This window comes from Dunckerocampus dactyliophorus, chromosome 1 (genome assembly GCF_027744805.1).
Source record: "Dunckerocampus dactyliophorus isolate RoL2022-P2 chromosome 1, RoL_Ddac_1.1, whole genome shotgun sequence".
Taxonomy (NCBI): Eukaryota; Metazoa; Chordata; class Actinopteri; order Syngnathiformes; family Syngnathidae; genus Dunckerocampus; species Dunckerocampus dactyliophorus.
In genome coordinates, this window is record NC_072819.1 from 23,380,928 (window position 1) to 23,396,988 (window position 16,061).

At 40.2% G+C, this 16,061-nt stretch overlaps 1 protein-coding gene across 9 annotated transcripts in view; it reads left to right on the plus strand.

Moving 5' to 3' along the window:
• LOC129178107 (nephrocystin-4-like) overlaps nt 1-16,061 on the plus strand; it is a 254,373-nt gene that overhangs the window by 35,245 nt on the left and 203,067 nt on the right. For all 9 annotated transcript variants that reach the window (XR_008569753.1, XR_008569754.1, XM_054769957.1 and 6 more), the window contains exons 3-4: nt 7,452-7,612; nt 15,225-15,289. Coding sequence is in view for 7 of the 9 variants with exons in the window: in XM_054769957.1 (XP_054625932.1) it covers nt 7,452-7,612; nt 15,225-15,289 (226 nt within the window). In the remaining 2 variants the exon portion in view is untranslated. The remainder of the gene's footprint in view (nt 1-7,451; nt 7,613-15,224; nt 15,290-16,061) is intronic.

The window sequence follows — 16,061 nt, forward strand, 5'->3', positions numbered from 1 at the left end:
ATGGCCACATCTGGATTATCCACAGTCTCTGGACTCTTGTCTTCGAGCACAATGCAATTTTCCACGTTGTTAAATGGGGACTGCAAATGTATTTCTACACCTCAGGAGAGGTTCAAGAGGAGTTCAGTCGAAGATGTAGCTTCTGTTTAGGAGATGACGTTGGATGTGGAAGCCTGTGAATACTGTGTCTGACATTGTGGTGGGATGTTGGAAAAGCCTGATTGATGTGTACCAGTGATAGACACTTCATCGAAAAAAAGTGAATGGTCATTATAATCCATTAAATGTAAGTCACTCCTTCCTGAGCCACCAACTTTTTGTGGTGAAGAAGTTTGCGTGCCCCAATGATCCAAGGAGCCAAGTTGCTAAGTTGAGTAGGGTCACCCATGACAAACAGGTCCTAGGGGAGGGACCAGACAAAGAGCGGCTCAACAGAATCCAATGAAGAGACACAACTTAGGACCAAGATTTCATTCTTCCAGGTGCGGGTCACCGGGGCTCCCCTCTGGAGCCAGGCCTGGAGGTGGGGCACGATGGCGAGCGCCTGGTGGCCCGGCCTGCACCCATTGGGTCCGGCCGGGCACAGCCCAAAGAGGTAACATAGGTCCACCCTCCCATGAGCTCACCACCCATGGGAGGGGCCAAAGGGGTCGGGTGCAGAGTGAGCTTGTCGGTCCGATCCTCGGTTGCGGAAGCTAGCTCTTGGCACGTGGAATGTCACCTCTCTGGTGGGGAAGGAACCTGAGCTGGTGTGTGAGGTGGAGAAGTTCTGGCTAGATATAGTCGGACTCACCTCAACGCACAGCAAGGGCTTTGGAACAAGTCCTCTTGAAAGGGGTTGGTCTTTATTCCACTCTGCTAGCAGTGAGAGGCGATGGGCAGGGGTGGCAATTCTTGTGGCCCCCCGGCTCAAGGCCTGTTGTATTCTGCAGCAGCTCAGAATACCCACCCTTTTTGGAGTGAGTGCCGGAGAATGTTCCCTCGGGGGATTCCCTTGATTCTGCTGGGGGACTTCAACATTCACGTTGGCAGCAACAGTGAGACCTGGGGAGGTGTGATTGGGAGGAACGGCCCCCCTGATCTGAACCCGAGCGGTGTTTTGTTATTGGACTTCTGTGCTCGTCACAGATTGTCCATAATGAACACCATGTTCAAGCATAATTATGTTCATATGTGCACCTGGCACCAGGACACCCTGGGCCGCAGTTCGATGATCGACATTGTGGTCGTGTCGTTGGACTTGCGGCCACATGTTTGGTGAAAAGAGGGGTGGAGCTTTCAACTGAGCAAATATTATATGGTGAACTACTCAACATCAGCTGCTGAGCTGCTGCTAGCTTACGAGCTACCTGCTGGAGACCCCTGCGATAGCATGATTGTTAAAGCTGTACACACTATCCGTCTCAGGTGCACAACTTTGACACACGTCTAGACTTTTGAAGACAAGCTATAAGTATTATAATGATAACAAGAGAGCAAAATTAATTGACATTTTTAAAAAAAGTAAGATGTGATGATGATTGATGTATCCCATGAACGTAATAGCCACTTGTAGCTCCGAGCTAAATAGATGCCACCATCCAGGCAATGTGTGTACACAGATGACAGAAAGTGGAATGACTTTGAAACGTGAGCGATAAGACACACTGGTATCGATGGGCTTAGCATGTGACAAGTTGTCGTCAATTGACTAAATTTTACGGGCTGTTGTTCATTCTCCCAATAATAACAAACAAAGTGAAAGTCAACACAAGTGTCATGTATCTGGTCACATGCACAAGTGCCAGCAAGGCAGAGAGGCGATTCTGGTGAATGCTTATCAAAATAAAGCACAGTGAAACATTTGTATGATATTTTAAATTGTTTCCAATGATAAGCTACATATATATCTATATAGCATATATATCCATTCATATAATATATGACTTCAAATTGTTTTAAAAAAAGAAACCCTCATTTTGAAGGTGTGACAGCTTTTATTTTGTAGTGGCACACTGCCACGATCAATTACATGTAGCAGAAACTCTGATTTAGGATATTCAACAGCAAATTGAAAAAAATTGCAAAATTGGGCAGCGTTGCCAGTTTACTGAGAAGGAAGAGCCGGTTGAAGAACATGCAAGTAAATACTGTATCTCAGCCAAAAGATGAGAACTCTTCAGTGGGGTTTATTTGCTGAATAGCAGCAAGTGCATCGCTTGACAAAAGTTCTTCCACACTCATGCCATTATGAGAGGGTCTGTTCTTTTCATCATCATCATCATCAACTTTATTTCAGACACATGCATGGTCCATAGAACAATGAAAAACAAAACAGAAACACTCAAACAAAAAAGAAAAATTAAAAATGGCTATCTCTTGCTATATAAATTAAGGCGCCAGTGTTTCCACAAGCGAGAAAAGAACCTGACTGAGCTTTGTACAGGGTTGGTCAGTACACATATGATGCTGTTTGCAGAGGATGTTAACCTACACATACATCTGTACATGAGGTTTCGTAACACAGCAGCACAAGTTGGCACAGCAGCCTGGACAAACATTTGACTGGCACTAGTCCAGCGGGGCACCTTAAGCAGCATCCTCATGCCATCATTGTATGCCACCTGAAGTTTATGTATACTGCTTTTTTTATAATGCTGCCACAAGTGGGCAGTATACATAGGAGTACAATATGCTTTAAAAAGTGCAGTTTTAACAGATACTGAGCACATAGAAAACTTACGAACAAGCATATTAGCTTGTGCATATTGCATACAACATTGTCTATAAATGTCTCTATCATCTGTCAGGTCAGCGGATATATAATGGCCCAAATATTTCACCTCATCATAGACTTTTAACGTGTTATCTGCCAGTGAGAAGTCAGGGAAAATTAATTTCATATCCTCTTTACTCCTGACAATCATGATGTTACTCTTTTCTGAATTATATTTAATATCAAAGTCTAGGCCATCCTCGTGAACATGTTTGATTTGTTGCAACTGAGGTGGAGACGGCAAATCTACATATATATTTATATACTGCATATACAGTGGTGTGAAGTGTTTTCCCCCTTCCTGATTTTTATATTTTTTTTGCATGTTTGTCACACTTGCATGTTTCAGATCCATCCATCTATTTTCTATGCCGCTTCTCCTCATTAGGGTGCTGGAGCCTATCCCAGCTGACTTCAGGCGACAGGTGGGGTACACCCTGGACTGGTTGCCAGCCAATCGCAGGGCACATATAGACAAACAACCATTCACACTCACATTCATACCTATGGACAATTTTAGAGTCGCTAATTAACCTAACATGCATGTTTTTGGAATGTGGGAGGAAACCGGAGTACCCTGAGAAAACCACCTTTTTAAGGTCATGCCACAGCATCTCAATAGGATTCAGGTCAGGACTTTGACTAGGCCACTCCAAAGTCTTCATTTTGTTTTTGTTCAACCATTCAGCGTTGGACTTGGTGGTGTGTTTTGGATCATTGTCCTGCTGCAGAACCAAACTTGGTTTCAGCTTGAGGTCAAGAACAGATGGCCGGACATTCTCCTTCAGGTAGACAGCAGAACTCATGGTTCCATTTATCACAGCAAGTCTGCCACGTCCTGAAGCAGCAAAACATCCCAAGACCATCACACTACCACCATCACATTTTAGTGTTGTTATGATGGTCTTTTTCTGAAATGCGGCGTTACTTTTATGCCAGATGTAATGGGACACACACCTTCTAAAAAGTTAAACTTTTGTCTTGTCAGACCACAGAGTATTTTCTCAAAGGTCTTAGGGATCATCAAGATGTTTTCATGTTAAATTGAGACAAGTCTCAATTAACTTTAACAAGTCTTCTTTTTGTTCAGCAGTTGTTTTCGTCTCGGAACTCTGCCATGCTGGCCTTTTTGCCTAGTGTCTTTCTTATGGTGGAGTCATGAACACTGACTTGAACAGAATCAAGTGAAGCCTGCAGTTCTTTGGAAGTTGTTGTGGGGTCTTTTGTGACCTCTTGAATGAGTCATCGCTGAGCTCTTGGTGTAATTTTGGTTGGTCAGCCACTCCTGGGAAGGTTCATCACTGTTCCATGTTTTCGCCATTTGTGGATAATGTCTCTCGCTCACTGTGGTTCGCTGGATTCCCAAAGCTTTGGAAATGGCTTTATAAGCTTTTCCACACTGACACATCTCAATGAATTCAATTTTTAAAACATATGCATTGTGTTTATGAAATTATATTCAATTACATTTTCAGCATAAGTTGTTATTTATATATATATATATATATATATATATATATATATATATATATATATATATATATATATATATATATATATATATATATATATATATATAAATCAGTTCACATATCAGTTCACTTATCCTCACTAGGGGTATAGCCTATCCCAGCTGACTTTGGCCGAGAGGCAGGATACACCCTGGACTGGTTGCCACTGCATGTTTTTGGAATGTGGGAGTAAACCGGAGTACCCGTAGAAAACCCACGCATGGGGAAATGATGCAAACTCCACACTGAAATGCCCAACGGAGATTCTAAATAAAGTTTCAAAATGCAAAAAGAAGAAATGTGAGTGAGACAAAAACAACCACTATAGTGAAATAGGCTGTTCAGCAGCTGTACAAAAGTTTAAGACCGCAACCTTTTAAGAGCTAAAATCTTTGCGAAAATGTGGATTCAGGGTCAACTTTCTCTCTCTGAACATGGTTGGACTGTTGGGCTGCATAAGCAAGGCCTCTCGCAGCGCACCGTTGCTGCTGAGGTTGGACACAGTAAGAAAATCATATTAAACTTCTTAAAATATCCTGTGTATTCATTCATTCATTGATTTTCTGTATCGCTTGCTCAGTAGGGTCGTGAGAGTATACTGGAGCCTATCCCAGCTGACTTTTGGGCAAGAGGCAGGGTACACCCTGGACTGGACTCCCGGGAACACTGGCATCAAGCATGCCAAAATGAATTTTTGAAGTGATGAACAAGAATGGCACAGCATTACTGAGTCCTTTTTTAAACATTTTATTTGTACTTTAGTGGTGTTTCGTGTTGTTTTTTTTTTTTTTTTTGAGTTATGGTCTTAAACTTTTGATGAACAGCCTATTTAAGTTGTATGTTTGTTTGCAATTAATTGCTCACTCAAAAAATGTTTTGGCTCACTCCCATTTCTTCTTTTTGTTCTACTAAGTTCTGCTTAGAAGATCAAACGGTGCAACATATAAATTCTTGCAATTTTTTAACTGGTCTTAACATTTTGATCGGGAGTGTATATCAAGTCAAACTGGAAAAAAAATATTTTTTTTGGGCAAAAAATGCAGAGAAGCAGCAAAACTTAAATAAACATAACAAAACTATGTTTTATTTTGTAGCGTCTGTTTACAAGAAGCACTTATTTTTTATCAATTGGCCAATGCACCTTTATTATGGTGGAGGCCACTTTGAGGACATGCAGTAATCATGACAATTTTATTTGATAGTGTCAGGTGACTATCCAGTGTTTTCATCAAACACTGAACATTGACTATAGAGTAATATCACCACAATGTATATTAAATTTTGATATTTAATTTGGATTTCAATTCAAATATATGCATTTTTGTAATGGCTCATCGCGGGGTTTAAAGACCCACCAGAATGAATAGCATTTGTCTATTATGTCATGTCTGCTTACATTTTTACCCCATTGTTGGGGCCACCTTGTGATTTATAGTTTTGAAGAGTAACATGCTGAGGGAGCAATATAAGATGAACATTTTGTGAATGTCATATTCAGCCTTTCTGCATGTAAATGAGCTTGGCTTGTGTTGTAGTTTAGGCTATTATTCCCAATTTGAATGGCAGATCAGAGTGTGGAAGCAATTACCAACTACCTGGCGTCTGTGATTTCAAAGGGTCTCCCCCTAAAGGCTTGCCTGTCCTGTGAATGTAAAATAGCAAGGTCAAACCTTAACTATAATCCCAAAGGAGTGTATTCAGCAGAGCAACGTACATCATAAATGTGTCCCATATCAAATCTTCCACATCCAGGTTATTCTGTCTCTTCTGTCTGTTATCTTGGATATCTCACTACTTTTTTAAGGGACCTCTGGGATGGAGAGTGGCAGAGAAAATCAAATGCAGCACACCTCAATGAAATCAATCTTTTTTTTTTCCTCAGAAAACATAATGTTCTTGTAGTTACAAATGTGTTTTGTATTTGAGAATCATGTCATTTTTTGTTATTCTTCCATCCTGCATTTCACAGATTTTTTTGTTAAACAAAAAAACGTGGCATTAACAGCTCTAATTTACTCTTAAATCCAGTTGAGATTTAGCATCTGCCACCTTTGGTTGATTTTGTTTTTCCTGGTTGATTTGAAGTATCATAAATGATCAGCATCAGCACAGAAACTCATGCATGTTACACTTAATGTATTGTTGTTCACAATGAACCCATTAGTGGTAATGAGAGACATTTGCTACTTACCGCTATTACAAGGTTGGTTCTGTTGCTGCTGTTTTGTCCAATATACTTGGTAATACAGTAAATGTGGTCAAGGAGAGCTATGTTTTCCTTTCCACTTTCTCATGCATTCCAAATCATTATTAAAGTTAAAACAATTGAGCTATTATACAAGTATATGATGACTTTCAAATTTTGGAATTGCAGCCTCTCTGCCGATAGCTTCCAATTAACGTCCCAACCTCTTTGTGGTTTAGGTAAAAAAAAAAAACAACAACACATATTTACAGTATTTACAAGAGGTTGTTTGCTCGTAAGACGGGACCCGCCTCTTTTTTGTCTCCTCGTTCTATCCTTTGTTCCTTGTCACTATCCCTGCTGGTTTATTTATTTGTTATCATATGTATTTGTAATGTGTCTTTATTGCACAATTTTTACAGCATTTGAGACCTTATGCCTCATGGGACTCTATGTACCATCTGGATGAGTTTGTACTGAATGTCCTTTCACAGAAGGAACATGCATGTTTGCATGTCATTTGAAGCGACTCTTGACATACATACAATGTGCCGGCTATTATTGCACAGTATATGTCATGCCTGTTAGAACTCTCCATTCACCTTGGCTCTAAAGAGTACTAAACATAAAGTACACATTGCAATGTAGTGTCCTCTCTCTTTGGAAAATACACCACAATACTTCAGCTTTGGTGTGTGTCATGCACAGAAGGAGTCTTGAGTGATAAAACGTACCATCTCTCTCGATTTACAGTCAGAGTATTCACTATAAATTTATAATTTGATCAGTTGTTTGCTTAGATTTAGAGTTTAAAATATAGATGATAGAAATGTGTCACCTTTTGATTGACTGTCTGATTCCACTTTTACATCACAAGGCAATGGACTGACTTTCATTTACTTTAGGTTGTCCTTGAAATAACATGGCACTTGGTCAAGTTTTGTTTATAGTATGAGCAAGTCTTATTGTGTGTTAATAGTCACATTTTTCTATCCTCTAGATCTTGTACTTCCATACGTCTCTGCGGTTGCCCAGCACGGTGTTGGTTTTGGAGCTGGTGGCATTGTCAACAAGGTCAGACGGTTTGCAACAGGCCCTGGGGCAAGGCTTCACAGTTCTGAATCTTTTCCCCAACAAGACGGAGCCTCATGGGGACAGAAGGTGATGAGCCTTTTCTTAGCCTATCAGAACAGCCAATGAGAGAACAATGTGTCAACAGGAGATGATAGAAAGGCAAATGTTATTATTTTGTAAGGGGGACTACTTAAACCATGTATATCCTGTAATATAGCAATACACCCATACAAATGTGAATGAGTTCCTGACCCAGATATAAGACAAAATTGAATATATGGTGGCCCATCTTTTTTGTTCGGAAAATTTTATATATATCAAAATCAAAGCCCAATTTTTTTTTAAATCGTGTTTTCAATATCCGTATACAGTGTTCCCTCGCTCCATCGCGGTTCACCTTTTGCGGACTCACTGTTTCTCTGTTTTATTTTTTGGTGCGTTTTTAGCGCTTTTTTTTTTTTCAGCATATGCATGCTGTTACAGGCCAAGCCTGGCCATTTAAGAAGAATTGCATTATGGGAAGTTGTGTTGTAGTTCTGTGCTTTAGCATGAGGCGGTGGTGTCTCGCTCTATTCTCCCATTGTCTTCTGCGGTCTGATTGACAATCGTCTACAGCCAATCCGTCTCCTTTGTGCTGTCTCTTGTCATGTCTCGCAACCTAGCTAACCGTGTGAGCTACTTGCTAACCGCCAATACGATAAACCACAGAAAAACAGAAGAAGCTGACCACATGTGACTTTGAATGCTGTATGGTTGCAAGTTTTCTCCCTGACAAACATGTCGATGAAACATTCTGCACCCAAAAGGCAGAGGAAGACAACCATCACACAAAAAGTTGGACTTCTGGACATTCTGAAGGAAGACACAGCTGTAGGGCGCTGTTACGGAATACAGTGTTTCCTTGTTTATCGCGGGAGATATGGTCCCAAAATAGGCCGCAATAAGTGAAATCCTCAAAGTAGCAAACTTTTTTTTTTTTTCACCATTATTGTCTATGTTTTAAGGCTGTAAAACACCTTTAGACACTTTTCTCAGACATAATTTTACATTTCTCACATTTATCTCTTTTTAAACACTGTCAAAGTTCAGATTCTTTTTTATTTTAATGATCAACATTCTAGATTGGACACAATAAATTATTAAGTGACTCATGTGTATTTCACCCCTCTGACCGTGCGTCTTTGTCCTGGCGCCGTTCGGCTGTAGTGTTTTTGTATCCTTGTTAAAACATATTGCTCCTGTCGTCCTATTTTACTACTCCTCCTCATCCTCCATGAACCAAAGATTAATTTACAGTACTGCGTAACGGCGCTCTACAGCAGCGTAACTTCTGCCTTCCTTCAGCATGTCCAGAAGTCCAACTTTTTGTATGATGGCTGGCTTCCTCCTCTGCCTTTTGGGTGCGACCACAGGTGCCTTTGACTGTGCAGAACGTTTCGTCAATATTGTGGGTGTTGTCGGGGATAAAACTTGCACACATACAGCACTGCAGATTCACACAGCTAGCGATCAAACATCTATGTAAATTCGGCAAGCCGAACGCATGTACTGCACGTGAAGGCACAGAGGAGATTGACTGAATCTTTGATTCATGAAAGACGAGGAGGAGGCATAAAATACGACGACAGAAGCAATATGTTGTATCAAGGATACAAAAACGCTACAGGCACGCGGGCACGGTCAGAGGAGTGAAATACACGAGTCACTTAATTTCTTGTGTCCAACCTAAAATTCCTTCAACCTTAAAATTCAAACTTTGACGGTGTTTAAACAAGAGAGAAATGTGAGAAAATGTTCATGCCTGTCTGAGAAAAGTGTATAAAGTGTATGGTTGGTGGCTTTACAGCCTTAAAACATACATCATTGTAAAAAAATAAAGTTGGGTACTTCACGGATTTCACTTGTTGCGGGCTATTTTGGGAACCTGTCCCCTGCAATAAATGAGGGAACACTGTAATAGCAACTGACAGTTTACAATAAACAGCAGTGTAATGGAAAATGTCAGGCAAATTGGTTGAGCTTGATGAACAACAGTCAAAAATGTCAGAGCATGAGTCTGTTCCATCGAAGTATGTCACACTCACTCGGTAAGACGGTATTATATTTCGGAGTGTTAAACGGGCTAATCGACACACGGTGAGACGGTGTTGCTTAGCAACCACAATAATGCCAAGGATAAAAGAGAAAAGAAGCGGATCTAATGGTGGCTCGTGCAGTTCAGATCGAAGCACTCTGGATTCGATTATAGACATGGAGTCACCTATGATAAAAGAAGGTGCGGGTTTCACAACCGCCGCCGAGACCTGCCGACGATGTAAGCTATTTGAAGAGCCGACTGACAAAGCATACTAAATTACAACAACAGAGAGTGACAAAGCAGTTGGAAAAAACGGTGAAAAAGCAAAAAGACACCTTTGAATAAATACTACTGAAACTACAGAGGCTGAATCAAATAGATGGGAAAGTACAGAGGCTGGATCACATAGAGGAGAACGTAAATAGGCTGGATTACATGGAACAAATATGGGCTACATAATTCAGAAGGTCCAGGACTTGACGGATGAAGTTCAAAGTCTGAGAGTGGAGAACAAAGAATTACAGGAAAGTAATGCAGCACTGAGAGCCACTCTAAAAAGATTGAAGGAAAAGACAAAATCATTGAGCAACTGAAAATCACCATAGATGACATGGATCAGAACACATGAATGAATGATGTGATCTTGACGGGGCTTTGGATCAAACCCAGGTCCTATACTAGGCCATTTGGGAATAAGGGCAGACATCCAAACCATGGACACTTGCATCCTACTGTATGGCAGGAATAGCACTACACCTGTCATCATCGTCAAGTTCACTAACAGGACAAGACTGCACTGCTGAAACAAGGAAAGAAGCTGAAAAGTACAAACATGTTAATGAATGACCATATGGCAAAGTGCAATGCTGAAATCGCTAAGAAAGCACGTGATCTGAGGAAGCAAGGAAGGATCCAAGGAGTGCCAATTGCAAAATCTTCATCAAGTTAAATGGAGGACCAGAGGTCAGAGTTCTTGTTGTCAAAGACATCAAGGATCTGGATAAATACTGAGGACCATGCCAACATGGAAAAGGTAAACAGCTCTAATGTCATTAATATGCCTCAAGAAGATCTACAATTTGACACCTTTTGTTTGACAGATCACAAATAAGTGGAATTGGAAAAAGAAAAAGATCCGGACACAATTTTTTTTTCTCACATCACAAATGACTTGTTATTTTACGGAGGAGCAATACAACAATAATCTTTATATCAGCAATAAGTTGTCAGTTATCCACATAAACAGCAGAAGCATGTATGCGAACTATAGCGACATCAAACAATATTTGAATCAATTCAAGGACCCCTTCAAAGTAATCACAATCCCGGAAACTTTGATTAATGGTAACAAAGGTATGGAGTTTGAGCCGGAAGGTTATGAAATGACCTGTATAAATCGGAATAATACAAGTGGAGGAGGAGTGACTGTATATGTGGACAAACATCTGAACTATGAAATGGTAAAGGATATGTCATTTGCTATTGATAACATCTTGGAATGTATAACCATTGAAATCTGTAAAGAAAAAAGAAAAAAATGTGTTAATAAATTGTTTATATAGAACTCCAAAGTCAAGCGTTGGAATGTTTGAGGATTGGATTAAAACAATCTTTACAGACATTGGTCAAAAGACAATTTTTATATGTGGAGACTTCAATATTGATCTGAATCCACATAAGTACAAGGAAATAGATGACTTCATAGATACAATAATTGAGTCTATTTTCGGAAATCACCAGACCAAGCAGAATAACAGACCACTCTGCCACACTTATCGATAATATATTCACCAGTGACTTTGATAATAACACAGCTAGTGGCCTGCTAATCAACGACATCATCTTCCAGTGTTTACAATTTACAATGAACATTATAATAAAATACAGATGGGGGCCAAAAATACTTTTCAAAGACTATGCACAGAGGATAGCGTCAACACTTTTCAGGAAAGATCTAGAAGAACAAAGATGAGTGTCTACAGTGCAAAAGATGTGGATGAAGCATATGAACACTTTCAAAACACTTATATGGAGCTCTATGATAAGAACTGTCCCTGGCGAGAAATGTCTATTATAATCAATTATTAGATAAGAATAAAAATAACTTTAGAGCAACTTGGGGCATTTTAAATAGTATTCTCAGGAGCAGCGCTAAGAAAGCAGACTACCCTCATTATTTTATGTTTGGAAATATGAATAATGATGATATGAATGAGGTACTGCAAATGTTTAATAACTACTTTGTCAATTTTGTACCAAAATTTGAAGAAGAAATTCCAAAATTCTGGACAAAGGAGGAAAGGAATGAAACCACAGATAGGAATCCTAATTCTATGTTTCTCACTGGTGTAACAAAAAAGGAATTCACTGACATTGTCAATAATTGTAAAAATTTCTGGGGATCATAATCGATGAAATAATGAGCTGGAAATCTCAGATATAAAATATACAACATAAAGGTGGCGAGACATACTTCAATATTGAATAAAGCAAAATTTTATCTTGATCAAGAATGACTCCACACTCTTTACTGTTCACTGGGATTACAATATCTAACGTATTGTGTGGAGATATGGGGTAGTAACTATAAAAGCAATCTTCACACACTAAATGTAATGCAAAAAAGATCAGTGAGGTTAATTCATAATGGCACGTATAGAGAACATACAAATCCCTTATTTTTAAAATCACAAAGATTAAAATTCGCTGATTTGTCAAGAGAGGAGAAATATGATCATAGGGAAAAACTAAACTTGAAACACTTGTACGTGAGAACAACACTAAAAACCCACAGCATTTCAGTATGTGGAATTAAATTATGTCACGGATTGAGTAAGGAAATCAAACAATGCACCAAGATGAGCAAATTCAAGAAACAATACAAGCAGTTGATGTTTGCTAAATACAAGGAAGAAGAGTCTTGAACTTGTTTTGTTATGTTTGTCTGTATTTATTATTATGTATTTATTATTATACTGATTATTATATTTATTGTGAAAAATGTTAATTATTACATAGTACAAAATTACATCATATTGTTACATTACCTTATCATTCTTTGATGTATTAAAAAATCACACATGGAACTACCGGGGTATAACGCTCCTCTCCAACGCGGGCAAAATCCTAGCAAGAGTTCTCCTCAACAGACTGGTGGTACCAGCCGTGGCCGAACTCCACCTCCCAGAGAGCCAGTGCGGCTTCAGAGCAAGCAGAGGTACCACTGACATGGTCTTCGTGCTCAGACAGCTCCAAGAAAAATGGCGTGAACAAAACGAGGGTCAATATGTCACCTTTGTAGGCCTGACAAAGGCTTTTGACACCGTGAGCAAAAAAGGCCTGTGGCAGATCCTGGAGCGTCTTGGCTGTCCCCCAAAGTTCCTCAGCATGGTTATGCAGTTGCATGAAGATCAGCGTGGTCAGGTCAGAAACAGCAAGGACCTCTCGGAACCTTTCCCGATCATCAATGGCGTGAAGCAAGGCTGCGTCCTCGCACCAACTCTCTTCACTATCTTCTTCAGCATGATGTTTCAACGGGCCACGGATGACCTCGGTGACGAAGATGGCATCTACATTCGATACCGCACTGATGGTAGCCTGTTCATCTTACGACGCCTACAGGCCCACACCAAGAAACTGATTCGGGAGTTACTCTTTGCTGACGATGCCGCCCTCGTAACCCACACATAGACTGCCCTGCAACGTGTAACATCTCGCTTCGCAGGGGCATCCCAGCTCTTCGGTCTCGAAGTCAGTCTGAAGAAGACAGAGGTTCTCCATCAGCCCGCCCCCCAGGAAGCCTACTGTCCACCACACATTACAATTGGTGAGACAAATCTGAAGGCAGTCCAACAGTTCACCTACCTGGGATGCATCATCTCCTCCGATGCAAGAATCGACAAAGAGGTGGACAACAGACTGGCAAAGGCAAGCAGTGCTTTCGGCAGACTCCATAGTCGTGTCTGAAACAACAAACACCTGAAGAAAGCCACAAAGATCAGCGTGTACAGAGCTGTGGTACTAACCACCCTCCTTTACGGCTCCGAGCAATGGGTCACTTACAGACACCACCTACGACTCCTGGAATGTTTCCACCAACGGTGTCTCCGTTCCATCCTCAGCATTCACTGGAGTGACTACATCACAAACACTGAAGTACTTCAACTAGCGGGGATCACCAGTATCGAGGCCATGCTTATGGAAACGCAGCTACGCTGGGCAGGGCACGTCTCCAGAATGGAGGATCACCGCCTACCCAAGATCGTCCTCTATGGTGAACTCTCCACTGGGCACCGTGACAGGGGAGGACCAAAGAAGAGGTACAAAGACTCTTTGAAAAAATCCCTGTCTACCTGCCACATCGACCATCGACAGTGGTCAGAAAAACAGAAGAAGCTGACCACATGTGACTTTGAATGCTGTATGGTTGCAACGGTGGAGGGGCTTGGTGGCGCGCTGTCCACCAGTCAGTCTCCTTCTTTGAGCGCAACCGTAGGGCTGCCATCGAAGAGAAGCGCAGTAGGAGAATGAACCGTGCAGTCATAGCACCAGCTCCAGATTCGTCATTCCCCTGCCCCCGCTGTGGCCGAGTGTGCCTGTCACGAATCGACCTCGTCAGGCACCAGCGCGCCTGTGCTAGACGTGGTCAATGCCCCTAAAATCTTCGTTCGCGAAGCCTAGCCAAGAAGACATTACCTTATCATTCTTTGATGTATTAAAAAATCGCACATGGAATACTAGTAGAGAATAAATGCACTGCATACGATGTGGAACGGATGGGGGGTAGGATTAAATAAGCTTTGCTTCTTTCTACTCCTTTTGGACATGTGGAACTGTGAAGTGAATTACTGTATGTGATGTATTCCATTGTAACTTGTATGCATGCTCAAATAAAATTAAACCATTACCATCACCATTAGTTGATTGACAGTTTTTTGATGACTGTGCTTCATTGACGGGTCCCTGTGTAGTGACAGCATCTCTCCAGGTCACTGGTGTCTGTGAGTGACATTAAGAAAAGTGGTGACTCGATTGGGGAGCAGTTTGGCACAATTGTTGGTTTGCATGTATAAATCTCTAGAGCCTGAATATAAGACTAGGTTTTGCTAGGGTAAAGTTCTTTTTTAGCCCTGTACTCTGGTAAATACAGTAATTTTAGGATGACATGCACAGGTTTTAAACATAAGTGCAAACATGCCAACTACCTTTTTTTGGACAACAGTATTGGGCAGTGGTCCCCAAACTTTTTGCAGTTGTATACCCTTTCAGACATTTGACCTGAAGCCATGTATCAACTCCTCCTGGACATGTAAAAAGCATGCACCTTTTTATCTGATCTTGAAATATTGAACATAATTAATTAATTACTTAATTTAAAGTAATTCCGGGACACATTTTGATAACGTTTCACATGAGCACTGATAAATAGATAAGTAATCATATATTGATTATTCACAACCAATGCTAATGCCTAATTTTAGGGGGGCTCCCCACTCCCTACTCACATTGAGCGATAATTGTTTTCGATTTTTATTCACGTGCTCCCTATTCCAACTGGCATACCTCTGGGGTACCTAGGGTATAGGGCATTCGTTCATTGTTCTATTGTTGTTCAACCTATAGACTGTATCTACTCCATGGATCACCAAGAATTCTTCTTCACCCACTGCTGAAGGACACCGTTGACTGTAAGAGAGCTTTTTTTTTACATTTCTTTTACAATAAATATCTGTGTTTGTCCTCATGCCTGCATTCATCCAGAAAGACTGCTAATGATGGCGACATGACATGATACGAAGGATACTGGAAGGCTAGATAGAGTTAACCGAGTCAATGTAAAATGAGTGGACACTGTGGAAGAATAAGCATTTTATTCAATTTCCTAGATGGACAATGTGTAAAATTGACTTTTAAAAGTTTTTTTTAATGATTTATATATTTATTTGATTTATATATATATATATATATATATATATATATATATATATATATATATATATATATATATATATATATATATATATGGAACAGTGGTACTGCACATCACTATTCGATAGTGGCGTGAGGTGTTGTGAGTGCATGTTGGGTGCATTTTAAAAAGTAGCGTATTTCAAATCATAGCATAGCTCATAAAATAAACCATATAAGACATCAGAGGAATTGATATATATATATTTTTTGACAACTACATATAATTTAGACAAGGTCTAAATAATTTTGTTACTTTACACAGTGTTCCTGTTAATGATATACATTATCTCAAATGACTGATGTATCAAATGATTGATATTTTGATTTAAGAAAGTGATTTTTGGGCCTAAAGAGCTGGTATCGTAGGTATCGATATTTCAGTAACAATCTGCACATCACTACTAACGAGAGGTAACGTAAGCCAATGGAGTTGCTGCATTGCCTGTTAGTTTAAATTGAATTCACTAGCTCAACGGGGAGCCCAAGTCT